At 45.2% G+C, this 14928-nt stretch overlaps 1 protein-coding gene across 3 annotated transcripts in view; it reads left to right on the plus strand.

Moving 5' to 3' along the window:
* The first annotated feature begins 1037 nt into the window (after positions 1 to 1037).
* PPP2R2C (protein phosphatase 2 regulatory subunit Bgamma) overlaps positions 1038 to 14928 on the plus strand; it is a 271511-nt gene continuing 257620 nt past the window's right edge. Inside the window, exons 1-2 of one of the 3 annotated variants that reach the window (XM_006128213.5) lie at positions 1038 to 1372; positions 1536 to 1616. In XM_006128213.5, coding sequence (XP_006128275.1) covers positions 1357 to 1372; positions 1536 to 1616 — 97 coding nt within the window. In that variant the 5' untranslated portion in view covers positions 1038 to 1356. The remainder of the gene's footprint in view (positions 1373 to 1535; positions 1617 to 14928) is intronic. The other 2 variants (XM_075930765.2, XM_075930767.2) reach the window with 2 other exon arrangements.

The raw sequence follows: 14928 nt of genomic DNA on the forward strand, positions 1-14928 counted from the left end.
TGCAGCACTTACTCATTATAGTTTCTGAATAGTCTAAGATTGTGGAGAACATTGCAGTAAAATCAATGTTATCTGCAATGTAATGGTCTTGTTTTTCCATAGTGATCATACATCTTGTACACATGAAGCCAGACATGGGCTTGAACTGAAATCCCACATCTTTTCTCCTTGATACTTAAGGGAGGTCCAGTTTCATATCTAAACCTCACAGCTCAGGATTGTTTTGGTGAAAACTGACAAGGTGGGCAGGGTATGGAAGGGACAAGTTATTAAGCATCACTAATCTTTTCTCCTCAAGTTTGGGGAAGGTGACCAGAGTGAGCAAGCTAAATACAAGGTGGGACAGTTTACTAGTCTTAGGGGTTCACATATATTGTACAAGAGCATTCAGACTATGATTAGTAACTAACTCTGCAATCCTGGAACAGAGGAGGGTAGCAGACAGCAGGATGTGTTACTAATAGTTGCAATGAGCCCTAAAATTATGTCTCTGTTAGGTCTAGAGTCTTTAGTGTCCAGCAGTTCTCAGTGTAAGTGCCTAGGTTTTCTCTCGTGCCCCTGTTGTGTCTATGAAGACTCTTGCTTACACTCATAGATGCAGGAACTCGGGGTGTTGCTGCACCCCCCTTGCCTGAAGTGGTTTCCATCACATACAGGGTTTACAGTTTGGGTCAATAGTTCTCAGTGCCCCCACTGTACAAATTGTCCCAGGCCCCCTGCCTAGATTAGAGTAATTTGTTTTCACTGAATCACTAGCTAACTCCAGATAAGTAACAGCTCTGCCCCTGATACTCGGGGCTCCCTTCGTGCTTTTGGGGGAAGGGGGCGTCTTAGGGCAGATGTTTGTGGCGGGCCCAGAAGAGCCTTATCTGGCTATCTGAGAAGGCCCCTTAGCGGGCCGTAGGCAGAGAGGGGCTTGGAGAAACCGCGCTCGCTAAGGCGGCTGGCTGCACGCCTGGGGCTGACACCCCCCCACGCAGGCTCTCACACGGCCTGAAGGTTGCTCCCCTCGGATACGCCCACACACCTTGACGCGCCCCGCCTCCCCCCAGGCCATTCCTGCGGCCCCTGGCCAGCATGCAGCGCCCGTGGCTCCCTCCCGCGCCCGCAATCCGCTCACACCTGTAGGGGCTGCCTGGCGGCCTCCCCGGGGCCAGCGCGGTGGGGAGGCTGCGCCGCCGCCTTCTCCGGGCGGAGCCTCCTTCTTCCTCCCCCGGCTCCCTGAGCGGCCCGAGTCAGCTTGAGCTGCCGGCAAGCGCCACCCGCTCCGCCCGGAGAAGGAAGAGGCGCCCCGAGCGCTGGGTGGCGAGAGCAAAGCAAAGAGCAGTCCTGGGCGCCTCTCGGAGGGCAGCACACATGTCCCAAAAGCAGGGTATTGGAGACGTTCTCCCTCCCCCGGGCACCCCTGCTCCCGCTTCCTCTGCTCCCCCCTGTCCTCCCCAGCCTGCCGCCCTCTCTCTTTCCTCGCCCTTCCGTAGGGAGCGCTGAGGTGTGAGCTGCGCAGTTATTGACTGTGGCTTTGCTTGTTTGACTAGTTGGCTGCCCCCTTGGCGAGGAGGCCGTTGATTGGTGCCTGTATCAGCTCAATGGAGCAGCACAGTTTGAGGTCTCCGAAGGTAAGAGATGCTTACACAGATGATGTTGGGTCTCTGCAAAAGCCGTGCCCTGCGAAAAGCAGAGCTCTCTGGGCATGTGCATTGAACTCAGGCGTGTCTAGCTGTGGCGAGTCTTGCTGTAATGATGGAGAAAGAAGCAACTTGCTGGGGTGGGATTTGGAGAGATGTCAGGTGTGCATTTCTGAATGTGTCACAGAGAGCTGGAGAAATGTGACTGTTCTTTGCTAGGCGTGGGTGGATCTCAACATTTTGCATTGTTGGTATATGTAGAGGCCATGGAAAACGTTTCAACTCTTTTTTTCATTTTTAGGGAACATCAGATTTGGTAACTAGGGGCCCAGCTTGTCCTCCCTTACTGATAAGATTCACCCCTGAAACCAGTACACCGATGACTTGAGTGAGGCTTTGCAATATCTGGTTGTAACACTTTAATTTTTCTTTTCAGCATTGAAAGAGGAATTGGAGGTAACCTGAGATGTATTCGTTTTGGGTCTGAGAGACCAAATGCAGAATAGCCTCTTGTTTTGTGTTAAAAATAACTTTATCACACATGATTTTGAATATCCAAAACATGTTAAAAAAGAGAGCCTGCATTCTACAATATGGTCTGTGTTTTATGATGTGCTAGCCAAGGAGCATGTTTCACTGGCAACATTGATTTGTTGCATTATGATTTGCATTTGCTGTCTGCTTGAAGAGAGCAGGAGGGTTTTAAAACTTTTTTTTTTTTATACTGTGCTGTGCTATGTGGGTTTGCTCAGTGGATATGCTTCCAGGTGGCCTTTAGATTCAGCATTTAAGTACTGATTTAAATTTTCATGACGACTGTGGGATGTGTGTACCTTTCTCTGCTAAGCTTATACCACCATGGCTCGTGCAGCCCAGGTGTAATGACAATATTTGGAGATGGAAATTGTTGCTGTGAGGAAATATAAATGTGTAAGCAGATGTACTGACTCAGAGAAATAGTCCATCTAGCCCAGTATCTTGTTTAGCCGTTGACAGACTTATCCTCCATGAACTTACCTAATTATTTTTAATACCCAGTTACACTTTTGGCCTTCACAGCATCCCCTGGCAATGAGTTCCATAGGTTGACTGTTGGTTATGTAAAGAAGTACTACTTTTTATTTGTTTTCAACCTACTGCCTGTTAATTGTATTGGGTGACCCTAGTTTTTGTGTTTGTGTTATTTATATGTTCAAATTTCCTTACTCATTTTCTCCATGCCATTTATGATTTTATAGATCTCTATCATAGCCTCCCTGATTTGTCTCTTTTTTTGAAGAGCCCCCCTCCCCCCCGTCTTTCTAAAACTTTTTGTATGGAACCTGTTCCATACCCCTAATCATTGTTATTGCCCTTCTGTTTACTTTTTACAATTTTAATGTCTTTTTTTTAGATGGATCCCTTAGAACTTCATGCAGTATTTGAGATGTAGGTTTTCCATGGATTTATATAGTGGCATTCAATATTTTTGTCTTTAATATCTTAATGATTCTTAATGATTCCTAGCATTCTGTTAAATATTTGGTTGACTATCAATTAGGACTCCAAGATCTTTCCTGAGTAGTAACAGCTAATTTAGGCCCCAATCATTTCATGTATCCACTTACATTATTTTTTCCAGTTTTTTCTAATGTGCATGGCTTTGCGCTTTTTGACTCTGAACTTCATGAGCCATTTTGTTGCTCACTCACCCAGTTTTGTGAGATCCCTTTATAACTCTTTGCAGTCTGCTTTGGACTTAACTATAGAATCATCTGCAGATTTTGCCATCTCACTTCCTTTTTCTAGATAATTTAGGACTATGTTGAACAACACATGTTCCAGAATAAATTGTTTGGGGATCCTACTATTTGCCGCTTCCTGGAAACAGACCGTTTATTCTTACCATTTTATTTCCTGTCTTTCACTTGATTACTGATTCATGAGGAGATCTTTCCTCTTATCTCATGGTTACTTAGTTTGCTTAAGATACTTGTCAAAGGCTTTCTGAAGATCCAGGTATTCTGTATTGGCTGGATCATCCTTACTGATTCATCCAAAGAATAGTAATAGACTGGTGAGTTAACACAGCTTTTCAAAAGCTGTGTTAACTCTTCCCCAACATGTTGTGTTCATCTATGTAGTTACTGATTCTGTTCTTTTCAACTAATTTGCCTAGTACAGGTTGAAACTTTCTAAACCATGTCTCTCTGGTCATGCAACATCTGTAGTGTGGTAAGACAATAGATATGGTTGGACTAGGGATGTAAACGACTAGTTGATTAGTTGCTCTCCCGCCCCCCCACACACTTTGCTGCCTGTATTAGATAGAAGCAGCAAGTGGGGGAGGGGGGGGAAGAGGACAGGGGATACTTAAGAGGCAGTGCTACTTGGAGCCTGGGATCAGATGGGAACTTCCCACTGGCACTGGGCTCCGCGTGACGTTCCATCTTTGAAATGCAAAAGAGTCCTGCTGGGGCTCTTGTTCATTTCAGAGGAGGAATACGGAAGTGCTTATCAACTGGTTGAGCAGTTGATGGAAATTCCATTGAGTACTCAACTAGCAAATTAATCGTTACTCAACATCCCTCGTTTTGACCAGAGAGTCCTGGTGGAAGGCTAGAGGCAGGAGTCCCAGCCGGGCTGGCTGCGGGGGGGCTGGAGGCCAGGAACCCTGCTGCAGGAGTCGGGTTAGGCTGCTGGCAGGGTGGCTGGATTGCCAGTGGGCACTGCTGCTTCAGTGGGTCAGGGAACCCTCTGCAGTGGGGCAGAAATGACTTCTTCTGGTTTGACAAAATCCCTCTTTCGGGACCAGTCAGGATCTTGAGGTTGCCAGACTATGGAGTCCAACTTGTACTAAAGTTGGACTTACTAGCCTGTAACTGCCAGAATATCTCCTGAAGCTATTCAAAACAATTTTATTAGCTGTCTTCTAGTCATCTGGTTCAGAGGCTGATGTAAGCAATAGGTTACATAGCATAGTTAGTAATTCTGCAGTTTTCTTCAGAGCTCTTGAGTAAACATCATCTCACTCTGATGACTTAATTACTGTTTAAGTTTTTAATTTGTTCCAAAATTGCTTCTATTGACACGTCAATCTGGGATAGTTCTTTGTATTTGTCACCTTGAAAAAATGGCTCAGATGTGGGAGTAGCCCTCACCTCCTCTGCAGTGAAGATGGATTCAAGTGATTAATGTAATTAATTTAGTTTCTACCTAATGGTTTTGTTCTTTTTGAGTCTTTGTTTAGCATGTTGCATTGTCCAGTTGCCCCATTGACTTCCTAGAACATTTTCTACTTCTGATACACTTAAAGTGTTTGCTGTTAGTTTTTGTCTTTTGCTAGTTGGTCTTCAGATCTCTTTTTCTTGTAGGAGGAAGGGGCTGCCTTCCTATATTTTTACACTTGGCAGAGTTTATGCTCCTTTCTATATTCCTCAGCAGGTTTTGACTTGCAGTTTTTAAGGGATGTCTTTAACTCTGTGGTTTAGCTAAGGTGGCATATTGTTGGTACTCTTGCTGTATTGTATTTATTTGGGGCTATGTGTTTACTCTGAGCCTTGATTAAGTATGGTCTTTTAAAATAGTTTCTATGCTGCTTGCAGGCATTTCAGTGACTGTTCCCTTTAATTTCTGCTGTTTGCTCTCTCATCTTTGTGTAGCTCCCTTTTTTGAAACTAAATACTACTGCAGTGGGTTTCTTTGGTATTTTCTCCCCTACAGATGTGGAACATACCAAAACCCCGACTACAATATCATATATGATTGAAAGCATGCATGATAATTCTCAAGCAGCATATAATGTTGGAGACTTGTCATTACTTTCCTTGATTTTTAAAGGTTTGACTGAGTAAGATCTGTCACAAAGCAACCTTAAAGGCCTGAAAGGGAAGGTTTGGAATAGATTTAAATGTCAATATGTATCAAACCTATTTGGATTCATATAATTCTGATTCGTGAGTTATCCTAAGTGTACTGGACTGAACTAAATGTATGCTTGGTACTGTTTTTAATTAACTTGCAGCTCAGTGTGAAAGACAACATTTACGTTATCAAAGACCCAAAAGTAAATATGAAATAAATTGGAGTCAAACAAGGAGAGTTCACTGACCGGGAACTAGAACAGGACTTATTCTTAAGGAATGAGTAAAAAGTTTATAACTATTCAATATAGGAACAAAGAATCCCATTCTGCAATCAGTGATGGTATTGTAAATCCTGTTTTGAACCATGACTTAAAATTTTTCTAGGATTCTTACTTGTCACACAAATTAGGTGAACCTCAAAGAGAGGATAACTTGCTAGGACAAGAGCAGAAAATCAAGGAAAAGTAAGTATAGTTTGACCAAGCAAATTATGCTGATAGGGCCAAATTAACATCTGCCATTGTAAATCTGTTCACTTCAGTGGGTTTATTTTTTAGATGAATTTGGCACACACTTTTAACATTTTTTTTTTTTTTTTAGGTTACATGTTTCCCACTAAACAGTACTAATGTCTAGGGACACATACAGTAATCCAATCTGTATTCTTTACAGAGGTGCATACAGCCCTGACAAGGAAGCATCCCTAAAATAGAGTGGCTCTCAATCTTTGAGGATATGGACCCCATTAAAATTTTGCAGACCACCCCCCAACAATATAGCTGTGCCTGCAGCCTGCACAGGGTTAGGGGTTAGGGTTAGGGTTCACCCATTTCTAGGCTTCACCCTTGGGGCAGTACTTATTCCCAAGCTCCAGTCTGCCTAACTCTCTTCACTCTGCTAAGATCTGCAGGGTCTTCTTACATGGTCTGACCGAGTGAAACTCACATTCTGCTGGAAGTCTGTCTGTGCACACTTGCACAGGATCTTTCCCCTCTCTCTCATCATCTCCAGATCTCCCAGTATTGGTGCTCCTGGTGATCCACTCAACTCTGCCCCCATATCTCCTGGGGGTTGTGGTTTTATCTGTGCTTGGATAGTAAAGCTTTCCTTGCATGCTCTTGACAGTTTCACCCTGTGGATATGCATCCTGATGTAACTTTCCAGAAAATTATGGGTCTGAGTCTATGAATATTAATTGCAGTGCTGTTGCAGCTGTGTGGATATTAAGATGTTAAAAAGGCAAGATATGAGAGGCTGTATGAGCTATTCCATGGTCACTAGTGTAATTATGAGGTCTGTAACCTTATCTAGGTGAGGACAGTAGCCTGTGGATGCACCTATTGTAGCAGGAGAATCACCAACTCTCACCCACCCCCTCCCATTTCACTGTCCACTCCACCCTAAAGCCAGTCTTTGTAATCATCCAGGGCTGTACAGTATAGGGCAAGTGCACCTTTGTTGTCCCCTCCAAATTCTGTTTCTTATGTGCTGAAAAATTGCTCCAGATTCTGTTGCTTGTGTGGCCCTCTGCACTGCTGAGAAGGGGATCAGAATTTTCCCCAGAGTACAATCTCCTAGGCTATCCTTAAATGTCTGAATAAACTTAAAAAATTAGTAGTCTTGCAGCACCTTAGAGATTAACAAAACATGTAGATGGTATCATGAGCTTTTGTGGGCACAACCCACTTGAATACTGCAGGACAGGGTACCTTTTTGGATCGGTGGCCCCTGACCAAAGAAAAATATTTTGGAGGGCCACATAGCAATGAGAATCCAAATAAACAATCAAACACTCTCCCCCATTAACCTTCTGGCACTGTAGAAACAACAAAACAAAAAACCCCAAGAGAAACACAACTCACAAGCCTGGCCCCTGAGAACCAGCTAGTTCTCTCCTCCTCTTCCCTCGCTGGCTTGTCCCCTGAGAAACAAACAAACAAACAAACAAGATCTGGTGGGGGCACTAGGGGCTCCCTTTGGTTGCAGCCCCACAGGGCCGGATCAGGTCCCCGGCTTCCTTGATGTGGCTCAGGGTGAGACTCTGGCCTTCTCTTCCCTGCACTAGTGCCAGCTCACTCCACTGTGGGAGTGACAGAAAGTAAGCCCCTACCCTTGCCGTGGGCTGGATCAAGGGAAGAGGGAAGTTGGATACAGCTGACAGGTCCTAGGTTCCCAATTCCTGGAGTACTGAATGAACTAACACAACTAAAGATGTTAAATTGCGGTTAATAGACTAGTTGAGTAGTTGCGGTTAATAGACTAGTTGATGGAATTCCCACTGACTGTTCGATTAGTCAATTGACATTTCCTCATTCCTCCTTTGAAATGTACAAGAGCCCCTGCATGTCAAAGGAGAAATGAGCAATGCCGCATGCAGCCAGGGGCCAGCGGGACGTTCCACTGACTCCGGGCTGCACAGGGGCATGCTCGCTTTGAAATGTACAATGGTCCCCAGTGGGGGCTGTTGTGCATTTCAAAGCCAGAGCACCCTGGGGTCAGCAGGGGACTCAGAATCCCCCGCTGACCCTGAAGCTCCATGCTGTGCTGCATGCCGGTGGAGCCTGGGGTGAGCTGGGGATTCCCTAGCTGATCCTGGGTTCCGTGCTGCATTTCCCCAGAACCCAGGTGGTATTTCAAAGCTGCCTCACAGCTGATCCCTACCTTGGCATTTCAAAGGGGCAGCGCTGCACAGCTGAGCTGGGGATCAGCTGTGCGGCGACTGCCCCTTTGAAAATGCCACCTTGGAGTTTCAAAGGGGCAATGCCATGGAGCCCTGGGTCAGCTGGGGACTCCTTACCTAACCTCCCCCCCCCCCCCCCCGCAGGTTCTGGGAAAATTCTACACAGCTGATCTCTGGCTCAGCTGTGCGGCACTTGGAAGTAACCCCCCCCTTTTGCTGCCTCTATCTGATAAAGGCAGCAAGGCAGGGGGGTCCACTAACTATTGGATAAGCATTTGCTTATTGGATAGTCGACTATTCCTTAACATCCTTAAACACAACCAAAAGAACCAGAGCCTGTAGTACAGTTCTGCAATTTAGGACTTTACATTTCCATTTAGCAGTTTTGTAAATGGGAACTCAAGAAATCATAAGTTTTAGTGCAATTATATAGGTACAAATGGTAAAGCCTCTTTTATCAGCTGTTTTCTGGGGAGAAAATTGCACAGGGATTTAAACCAATTGTTAGTTTTGCTGTTTTTTCATATTTATACTGTATTATGAAAAAAACTATTTCTGCAATGAGAAATACATGAGATTCGAGCAGCTTCATTTTTTCTTAATGTGCTACTCAGATATATTGTACTTAAATCCCTTTGTACAAAATAACGATGAACAGCTCTTACAGTCTCATAGTCCCAGTATGAGCAGTTCATAGTACCTTATCAGAAATGGAGGAATGATGTTACTTTCTATTTCAGATTTGCATGCTATATTTTAAATAACCATGTTGCTATAGAAGAGCAAGCCAGAAGAGGGAGCTACATTATAAATTACTAGCAATCCTGAGCAACAAGGTCATTTTCTAAACAAAATACAGGACTATGTAGCATTTTAAAGACTAACAAGATGGTTTATTAGATGATGAGCTTTCGTGGGCCAGACCCACTTCCTCAGATCAAATAGTGGACTATTTTCTTCCACTATTTGATCTGAGGAAGTGGGTCTGGCCCACGAAAGCTCATCATCTAATAAACCATCTTTGTTAGTCTTTAAAATGCTACATAGTCCTGTATTTTGTTTCAGCTACACCAGACTAACACGGCTACATTTCTATCATTTTCTAAACCTTTTAAAGACTTTTGGAAAAAGGAAATCTGAGCATTTATTCAAGGATCTTGGTCATTCATTTGACAATTTGCTGATTCATGAGGTTAGCCCCAAGGCTTGTTCCTTTGGGTGTTCATTGTACAATGGCAAATGTATAAATTTGTAATCTGGCATAGTGGCTGCAGTCCCTTGTGTTAATTGTAACGTAAACATGGATCTTGAGGACAAATGGGAAGCTGGACACATCAGTGCCAGCATATATTGGGGGTGATGTAGAGACTTTTTTTTTTTTTTTTTTTTTTTTTTAATCATGCAGTGTGTGCTGTTGTGGCATCTGATACTCAACTAAATGTGAGAATCTAAATGTGGGACATAAATGTCTTATTTAGGCTCATGCTGGCTTTTTCCACCCAGAGTTACATAGAATTTTGTGGGTTGTTCCTTACAGCTGGGTATATTTCATTGTCAGTAAACAAACAAGGATAATGCATGTAATGGTGAACTTTATTCATCTGACAACTGTGGTTTAGCTTTTTTGTTTTAACTCTTCCTATTATACTAGTAAAGGTGCTGCAAAAACTGTAAAATTAAAGAAATTTTAATAGTAGGAAACCTCACTACAGCATCTGCTATTAAATCTTTATTTATTGGTGGAGAGAGATCAACAATTCTTTGGATCAGGCATGTTTGTGCGTATTTTGTTTAGCTGAGTGCATGCTGTTTCATGGTGAGGTTGCTATTATTATTATTATTTAACTTATTGATTGAGAGCTGAGTGCTATAATGATAAATCCTATCAGAGTATTAGTACCTACCAGTGGGATGTTCATTGTAAGACATATCATATTAACAATTGATACAGAAGTATGGCTGGTTAGCTAATCTTCAGAAAGTAATTAGTCCTCGCTAATTAGGTGGGAAACTTTTTCTTTTTGTCTGATAGAATGCTTTGTTTTTTCACCAGGAAAAAACAAAAACAAAACAGGAATACAATGATATTTATCTGAGTTCTTTATAGGGAACTTTCTGATACACAATCCTGTACTTATCGCCAGAAAAAGAAAGGTGCACTGGCCTCAGTTAATCCCACGAAACGTAAGTGCTCAAATTGCAGCAGTACTATTGAAGTATGGGTATAAAGCCGTTGTGTCCAACAAGCTAGCTAATAGCCACATGTGGCTGTTTGGCCAGTTGAGTATGGCTAGTTGGCTTGAACAATGTGGCTATTTGGCAGGTAGAGTGTGGCTAGCTGGCTATAGCTTTAGAGCTGGTTGGACACCAGCCTAATATAGTAGCTATCAACATTGACTGAGTACTGCTGCATGTGGTAGTTTCCTGCTGTTGAGTTACTTCGGATTTCTGATTAATAAATCTTCAAGTCAGATTTTGCCTTTGTGGGGTGTACCAGTGGATTCTATTTCATATCTGCATGTGGTATCTTTGTGGCCTTAAGGCACATCAGCAATCTGCAAGGCTTTTGTAAAGCTTTCAATGTAAACACTTTTTAAGATACATTGACTTGCAATGCTTCCTAGTTCAAATGTACCAAAGTGTAGAATTGTGTAGTGTATTCAATCTCACAAGCATAAGTACACAAGTGTGTATCACAGACACAATTTTCAAATGAAATAATGCCAATGTGTTTTCACTGACCACTGTGTAGCATTCTTAAATTTGAAAATCATTAAAGTGTTTGTGAATTGTGCTTATGGGATAGTTTTCATCAAAGAAAGTACAATTAAATCATTTTCATAGAATTCTAGAAATACAGGGCTGAAAGGGACAGGGACCTTGAGAAGTCATTAAGTCCAGTCCTTTATGCTGTGACAGGACCAAGTAAACATATAATACCCTGATAGATGTGTGTCCAACCTGTTCTTAAAAACCTCCAGTGATAGTTTACACTATTCAAGACCTTAACTATTCTTACAGTTAGAAATATTTCCATAATATCTAACCGAATAGCCGAATATGTTTTCATAATATCTAATCCTTGGTGTGATTAAATTGATTCACTACTTGTCCTGTCTTCATTGGTCATGGAGAAATATTGATAGTCTTCAGTGTTTCCTCTAAGATGTTTCCATCTGTGAGGGGCTCGGGGTGCGATCACCGCCTCCCGGCGTGAGTGGGGGGCTCGGTGGACCCCTACACCCTCTTTTTGTCTATCTCGTGCCCTGGACCCCCGTCCGGGAGCCCGGGTGATCGGGTGTGATCACCCCCTCCCCGGGGAGGAAGGGGGGATCAGCGGACCCAGAGGTTGTCACCCGTTCCTGCAGGGTGGGGCCTGAGCGCCCCCCCCCCCCCCCCAGTCCTGGTGCGCTCCCGATCGGGGTCCTGGTTTTATGACAGGTCCAAGTTAAGTTGTCCGGAGCTATATGCTCCTTCGGGGGAGGGAGGGAGACCCGGTCCTACCCTCTCTCTGGGTCCCAGCCCGGGGCCTTAAGCGTCAGGGCTTGCTCGTGCCCCGGAGCGGTAGACGGGGGTCACTCCGGCCGTAACCTGTCTACCCACGGCCGCCACCAGCGTTCCGCCCCGGGCTCCTTCCTCCCTTCTCGGGTTTCCCCAGATTGTGGCTCCGCTCTCCTCCACCTACCCTGGTTCAGCAGTTCGGGTCCTGGGTCGTCCAGGCGAGGTCTCAGGTTCGCTCCCTCTGCTGGTTCCGCTCCCGGTTCGGCCGCTCCCTCCAGGCTTGGCGGGGTGGAGCCCGGTCGCCGTCAGAACAGGGGCTGACCGACCGACCGCCAGCCGCGGTGCCTGTCCCGGGGATCCCGGGGCCGAGGCCGGGCCAACTGCCGGCCTCAGTGCCGCTCAGGATCCGTCCTTGTTCTGGAGCCTCGCCGCCTCTTCTGGGAGGAGGCTGCCCCCTTCCTCGCTGGCGGCGAGCCCTTTTAAACTGGCCCACCGCTGCCTGGGGCCCCTCCCCTTCCGGCAGCGCGCCGGCGTCCTCCCACGCCGCGCGTCTGCCTCGCTCCCCCCTACCCTTGCTCTGCGTATCCTCCGGGGAGGGGCCAATGCTCCGACGCAGACGCGGCGGCCGCGTGTGGTCCCGCCAGCTCCCCCCGCCTGTGCCGAGGCCGTAGGGGAGGGCTTGGGGCTGGCCGCCGTTTCCCGGCATACGGCGGCCCCGGCTGTCCTCCCCACGGGTAAGTGATGGCCCGCCACACCATCCATAAATGGAGTGAGTTTTGTCTTGTGCACCAATATTGAGGTCATGTGCGCTTGTTTGGATGTGTGCCACTGTGGCACACAAGTTATTAAAAATACAAACACACGCGCCCGTAAAACATAATAAATTTAAACTGTTATGGAAAAAGAATTCTAAAACAAGGGATAATTAACAAGGTGCATGACTTTAAGTGTTTATTTAATATGAAATCAAATAAAAAGATAAATACTGCAAAATTTTAAGTAGCTAACTTCCTCTGTTTGTAACCCTCTCCCAGATCCTCTCCCAGCTGGACTAGATGATCTCTTAGGCTCCCTTCCAGTCCTATGATTTACTGTCGGAATTCAAAACACCAAAAGGATGTTGGAGGATTTGCTAGCAATATCAAGAGTATGAGCTCCAGCAGAAAAGTTTGAACTACAGCATCTCACCTTTCATTAGGATATCAAGGCATGACCACAGTGCATCAATGCAGGAATGCTGAAAAAGTGAAAGATGTATCTAAGTCCCCCTTTGTGCCTTCTGTATTTTCCATCTTGCCAGAAACAAGTTCAGCTGCTGTTGCATGTTAGATTAGCCTCAAGGCTGCTCTAAGTCTGCATTGCCCACACTTCCATAGAAGTCATAGGAGGCCAAAAATAAGCAGAGTAATAACAACCTTTTTTCCTCCAAAATGCCCCTGTCCTGGGAGCTTTGACGGGGGAAGGGGGCACCACACAGCCATTTCATCTTCTCTAAGCAAGCTAGGGCGGTCTCCTACCTACACTGGGGATAAGACCCAAGTAGGGAAGTGAGATGACTGCTGTTAGGGTACTTTTGTGCCACTGGAGTGCTAAGTGGTTCTAGGGCAGGTGTGGCCAACCCGAGCCTGAGAAGGAGCCACAGTTTACCAATGTACATTGCCAAAGAGCTACAGTAATTTGTCAGCAGTCCCCATCAGGTACCTCCTCTTTTGCCCACCAGCAGCTCCACCGATCAGTGCCTCCTCTTCCTTCCCTACGCTTCCTGCCCACTGCAATCAGCTTTTTATGGCACCCAGGAGGCTCTGTGGGGGAGGGAAGGAGCGAGGGTGCAATACGCTTGGAGGAGGAGGAGCCAGGAGTTGAGCACTGGAAAGTTGGTACCTGTAGCGGCAGCCCCGGAGTCAGTGCCTGAGCAAGAAGCCACATATTAACTGCAGAAGAGCCACAGGTGGCTCCAGAGCCGCAGGTTGGCCACCCCTGTTCTAGGGCATCCAATGGTATGATGTGTGACTCCTGGCTAGCAGATGAGAGGATGCTCTGTGTCTCCAGAACCACCTACATGCTATTGTATGGAGACAAAGGAGACAGGGAGTGCCTTGCCCAGCCTTCTGCTTTTTCATGGCTTCTTGTTCACACTGCATAATGCTGCACAAATAGCATGGACACTCACTGGCACAGCCAGGTGGCATCTGGGGCAGTGTGTACCTTCCCTTCCCCTCCCCTCCCCCCGCAGTGGAGTGGGAGCCTGTGGCATGCCTCTATGGAAGTCAACATCTAAAGAGATATGAAGCACCCTATAAATGTAAAATCCTGACATGAGCACCAGCTATACAAGAATAATAATGAAACATGTAGAAATAGCCATTTTTAATACACGCTCCATCCCCAAAGCCACATCCATCTGTAGTCCATTTCATCGCAGATATGAAACCTAGACCACACTGAAGTTAAATGGAGTTTTGCTGTTGACTTTATCAGTGGGGTCAGTATTTTTTTTTTCACAATCACAGCTAGGTGCCTAATGAGATGGCTATGCAGAAGTTGACATGTTTGCTTTACTACACAAACACACTTTTTAAAATTATGCTAGTGCTTCAAAATTATTTACAAGACACTGAATGAAGCATGAAAATAACAGTCAAGAAAATTCAGAGAGAGGAAGCAGGGGACACCTACCTTCTGCACCAGCTGCAAGCCTCCTGTTGACTCAGCACAGAATGTCTGCCCCCCATTTTGTAAAGAGAAGGTTTCAGGATTTAGATTACTGAGGGTACTTTGTTCAGAACTGTAATGCCAGTTGTCAGAGTAGCAGTGAAAAAGGTATCTTACTGCCTGGGAAGCAGATTTTTAAATATTTTCTTCAATTTACATATATTTAAATGCTCTTTAATATTTATAAATACAAAACATTTCCACTTTCAAAAACATGTAATTGTTAAACCAGAAACAAGAAATAATATGGGGTTAATGAAGGAATTTATTCAAAGCTACTTCTTTCCCTTAGTACTGTACGTACTGTACTCTACAGTAAGACTGCAGAGATTTAAATGGAAAGATCCCTTCCTCCAGAGCAGCTGTTCCCCACTCAAACCTAGCCTGCCAGAGTAGCTTGCCTAAACATGTGGCCCCAGCCCTGGTCCTGGGCTGCTGGAGCAGAGCAGCCACTCCCCATGTGGCCCTGGCCCACTGAAGTGGAGCAGTCACCTAAAACACACTACCCTGGTAGGGTTGCCAGGTGTTGGGTATTGATCTGGACAGTCCAGTATTTTTGCCTCCT

Source organism: Pelodiscus sinensis, chromosome 4 (genome assembly GCF_052426305.1).
Source record: "Pelodiscus sinensis isolate ZL-2025 chromosome 4, ASM5242630v1, whole genome shotgun sequence".
In the NCBI taxonomy this organism is placed as follows: Eukaryota; Metazoa; Chordata; order Testudines; family Trionychidae; genus Pelodiscus; species Pelodiscus sinensis.